The following is a 5,000-nucleotide window of genomic DNA, read 5'->3' as shown; positions in this document are numbered from 1 at the left end:
GCCCAGGAGTGAAAATGATAGTGAGGAAGAAACTAGACAACCTGATTCATGCCACAAGGATTCAAGGTACTTGGAAAAAGGATTGGGCAAGAATATTAGTGACCAAGAATGGGCTATTGATTTCGAGGCACACAAAAGCCTTGTGAACGAGAATGACCATGTGCACTTAAGTGAGGATTCCGCAGTCCTACTGGAGAGGGGGAAGAACGGAGTTAACCAAGGAAATCCAGAAGGGATAATCAGAGACACTTGTGATATCAAGAGTGTTAGAGGTGAATCTACATCCTGCAAAATTGAATTTTCTGATAACGTCATTAGAATAGTATATGATCAACAACAACCAGCTGATAGATCTAAAGAATTCAATGAAATATCTAGAAAATCCGTCAGAGAAGAAGAAGGAATGCCACACACCCAGGATGACAGAAGCCCAGGTGGAGGAAAGTGCAGGGACCATACCATATCAGTGGAGAATGAATTAAGCAAAAAGGATAATGTGGCTTTAAATGTAAAACGTCGGGTGTTCAACTTAATTGAAAGCTGTAGATCAAAGTTCAAGAATCAGAGAATAGAAAGCAATAATCCACCCATTAATCACAAATCAAGAAGAAGACCCAGGAAGCAGAAATCCAACAAAGAAAATTCTTCCAATAACAGTGCTCAGAAGAGGAAAGGGAATCTCGGCCATTCCTCGGGAGGTAAAAGGCAAGCAAAGAAAGATGTAAAAACACAGTTCATAGAAAGCCTTTTAGAGAAAAATCCCATACTAGAATATGATATCCAGATAACAGAGCCTCTTGAGAAACATTATAACCAGAAGGAATGTTTAAGCAGCATGAAAACTTCTGAAGATAAAGCATGCAATACCGAAGCAGAATATCTTTACAGAATAGATATTAAGAATATCGGAATATCTGCGAATATACAAGACGCTACACAGTTTAGTGAAGCCAAAGATGATGATCTCAAGATTCAGGAAGGAAATCCAAATATATCGGTTAGCAAAAATTCTGGTCAAAGCAATTATGAAATAGAATGTAATCATGAGGCTGGAATAGGGTTCGCTTTAGTTGATGCAAAAGGAGATAATTCAGTGTCAGATTTCCAAAACCCTTTAAAGGAAACTGGTGCGAGAAGGAAATACTTATAGCACTTTTAACACAAACACAGCCAAGGTTTATTGGTGTGTGTTCTACGTGCTCAAATTGCAGGACCAATTATAGTTGAAGAAAACAATTTATTGATAAGATATATATGTGTAATACTAAGTTTCTGGGTTAAAGCCTGAGAATTTGGAAGATTCCTCGAAGAAAATATACCTTAATGATGAACAACACACATGGAATGGTGGAGAACATCTCTTAGCACTCAAAGATCAACAGCTTTATGGTACAAAATTTTGTGTGAGGATTTACTTAATATTTAGAAAAAATAATTGCTTTTCTTAGATAGACTTACCTTTCTCCAGGTAGATCTATTTTAGACAGATTCACTGACTCCACTGAAGGTTCTAGTATTTTGAGAATTGATGAATCTGTATTTTTTTACATAGAGAATCAGTTTGACGAGAAATGTCAGGAAGCAAATTTCGGACCCTTATTCAAGAACTGAAAGGGTTGTGTTTTTGGTTTGTGTTGGCAAAATTCATTGTGTAGTTGCCAGTTACAGTACTAACAAGAAATTAATTTGCAATGAAGTTCTACTAACTAAGACTATTTTTTGAGGAAGTTATTGATTTCAGAAATAAAAATTCATTTTTTCATCTTTCAAAAATGCAAAAGTAACAAAAATATTGCTGATAGGATTAGAGAAGCAAGTCTTCACATTACTAATAACAAAACTCTGTAAACAAATTACAGAAAGTGCTTTCCATTGTGTCAAAGAAAAACAAAAATCCTATTATGAAAGAGACACACCTGCAATGCTAGTCAATGATCTATCTGTCTTGTGTTGTGACGTCATGAGTTCATGCTGGTGACCCCCAGAGGAGGGGCGCTAGACAGTCATATGTTATCGTCCTCGTCCCTTGTCCATCCTACAAGTCTTATCAGCAGCTGGCCTCAACTTACGAGTGACATGTCCTTATGCTGCTCTCCTTTCCTTACCATATATATCCCTGGTGACTGTCCCACTGAGATATTAAAAGTCTGTAAGCCAAAGTCGTGTCCTGGATTGCATGGCAATTACTTACTCTCGTTCTCCACATTATCGTCTGCCCTTCTGACGTCTTATTACTCAACCTGATCCTCTCGTGTCTTATGGTGTTTCTCACTTGCACAAAGAAGAATGTGCAAGTTTCAATATATTTCCCTCTGTTTGTCGGCACTGTGACTCCTGATCGGTTCTCTAAGATACTACAGAGGAGTCCTTGATCCCACCATATGTATTTTCAATGTTTTCTTATGTAATTTGTTTGTGATTCATTTTCTTGATCCATCTATCTATCTCTCTTTCCTACTCTCCCCTTCCCCTTTTCCCCTCCCCCTTCCCCCTTTCAACTTCCCCTTCCCCTTTTCCCCTTTCCCCTTTCCCTTTCCTTTCTCTCTCCTCTTCCCCCTCTTCCTCTCCCTCTCTCTCTCCCTCACCCTCACCCTCACCCTCTCCCTTTCCCTCTCCCCTTCCCTCTTCTCCCACTCACTTAGCTCTTGGTTTCCTCATCTCCCTCTCCTTCTCCCTCTCCCCTATCCTCCCCTCCCCCTCTCCTTCTCCCTCTCCTTCTCCCTCTCCCTCTCCCTCTCCCTCTCCCTCTCCCTCTCCTTCTCCCTCCCTCACCCTCACCCTCTCACTTTCCCTCTCCTCCTTCTCCCTCTCACTCTCGCTCTTGCTCTCTCCATCTACCTCTCCTCCCTCTTCCCATACCCCCTCTCCCTTCCCTTCTCCCTCTCCCTCTCCTCCCTATCCTCTCTCTCTCTCTTTCTCTCTTTCTCTTTCTCTCTCTCTCTCTCTCTCTCTCTCTCTCTCTCTCTCTCTCTCTCTCTCTCTCTCTCTCTCTCTCTCTCTCTCTCTCTCTCTCTCTCTCTCTCTCTCTCTCTCTTTCTCTCTCTCTCTCTCTGTCTCTCTCTTATCTGAACATGAATATGTTTTTTGTACCTGTGTTTTACATAAGTCTCTATATGATTTTATTCTTGTTTATGTTTCATGTATATATTCATATTAATTTTTTTTTAGGATTTGCATATAGAAGCGGGGCTTTTTGCTATGATATTTCTTAGCCTTCTATTTCCCATCCACTTCTCATCTTCCCGCTGTTTGTGCTAGTCACAAGTTTTGCCACACATACAGATGACCCTTGTTTACCAGAGTTGGCTACCGTCATCCTCCGTTGTCGTAATATCTTGCCATGCAACGTATTTTCAACAAGAAAAACACTCATAAAACATCACAGGGAAAACTGCTCCGAGTGCGTGATTCAGTGTGAACGGATTGGAATATTTGTACGAATGTGTTTGTTAGTTTATGTGTGTATTTGGTTGTTGTTGTTTCATGTATATATTTAGGTGTTAGTTCATTCCTGTGTTTGGGTGTTAGCTTACACCTGTATTTCAATGTTAGTTTATGTGGGTGTTAGCCTATATGTATAAATGTACTGTAAGTAGTATTCACGTATCTTTTTATTTGACACTTGGTTCAGGAAATATTAGATTAGCAGATTAGTTACATTTTAAATTCCATGTGCATTTCTTCAAGTAAAAAAAAAGAAAAAAATGCATATAAATATTCAGGGAAATTAATCAATAACTGACCATGAAAGCTTATAATTGGTTTAACTGTATAGAGAAAAGGATATTCTATTCATATCCTTTTAGTGGGTTTCATCTTTATCATCTTTTGATGTTGGTTAATGTAATCACAGTTTTTCTCACGTATGTAATATAAAAGTAGTTGTAGTTTATGCATCTCAGTTCAGTGGTTAATTAGTGTCCTCCCGTGACAGTCGTTCTTCACTGTATTTTAATTGTTTTCATTCTGCTTTGTAGATTTGATATTTAGTGTTTTAACTGATCATAGATGTGATTATCATCAGTGTTTGTTCTTTTGGTCGGTATATAGAGGACAATAAGCCTAGCTACAAGACCATGTGGCTAAATGTTTCGGATATGGGAACTTTCATATCATAGTACACGCTGTAGTTCATGATCTGGCTATATGGGGATTATTGATAATGGGATTTACGATATGCTAAAGGATGGGTATTACAAAATAATGATATAAAAATCATGCAGTATACAGTAATTATAGTTTCTTAGAGTGAGAGTATGGAAACTTGAGACATAATCATATCGCTAAGTGTGAGCTACTGTGGCGAGTTCTTGTGACAGGACCATAGTAAATAAATCATAAATAGCTAAGTGGCTCAGATATATGGATAAACATAGATTTTGTAAATAAACTTGCATACAGTAGGTTTTGAAATTATATAAGCATTTGTGAGTTTGTTTATTTTTTTCATCTCAAAAACTTTAGTGGAAATGAAATTCACATGATTTTTATTTCAGTTTACACAGTGCAACATCCGTTCAGAGGATAAAAAGATTAATAATTTTAATTATGTATGTGTGTTTGTATGCAGTTGTGTGTATGTGTGTGCGTGTTGTCTGTGCGTGGGTGAACACATGGGTTTCTTGCATGGTTTTGTGCATGTGCATGTGCGTTTAAGTGGGTCATGTAACAGAGGTCAGATGATGACGGTAGCCAGGGTCACTGCACTTGGTATATGCTCTGTGTTGACACTCTCCAAACATTTTGATTTCAGGAGGAAGAGGAGGCGGAGTTTGCTCGGCTGCTGAGGGTAAAGATAATCGACCGTGAATGCCCTCACTAATCTGTTGCATTGGCTCACCCACCTTCCACCCTCCCCAGTCTGCCCCTTGTATTGCATTAATACTGTTTGCAACTATGTGCACATACATATCTTATAGTTTGAAAAGTTCTATGCATAGACTTTTAAATTGTCCAACATTGTCTTTCTGCTATACTTACCTTGCACTTCTGTAATAGTG

At 38.6% G+C, this 5,000-nt stretch overlaps 1 protein-coding gene across 1 annotated transcript in view; it reads left to right on the top strand.

Moving 5' to 3' along the window:
* Positions 1 to 5,000, top strand: part of LOC122254850 (voltage-dependent T-type calcium channel subunit alpha-1G) — a 117,966-nt gene that overhangs the window by 99,038 nt on the left and 13,928 nt on the right. Inside the window, exon 38 of the mRNA XM_086540224.1 lies at positions 4,754 to 4,789. Within this exon, the coding sequence (XP_086396350.1) occupies positions 4,754 to 4,789 (36 nt within the window). The remainder of the gene's footprint in view (positions 1 to 4,753; positions 4,790 to 5,000) is intronic.

Source organism: Penaeus japonicus, unplaced genomic scaffold, assembly GCF_977035675.1.
Source record: "Penaeus japonicus unplaced genomic scaffold, GWHDUDI00000001_assembly GWHDUDI00000009, whole genome shotgun sequence".
NCBI lineage: Eukaryota > Metazoa > Arthropoda > Malacostraca > Decapoda > Penaeidae > Penaeus > Penaeus japonicus.
This window is presented reverse-complemented; position numbering and strand designations above follow the sequence as displayed.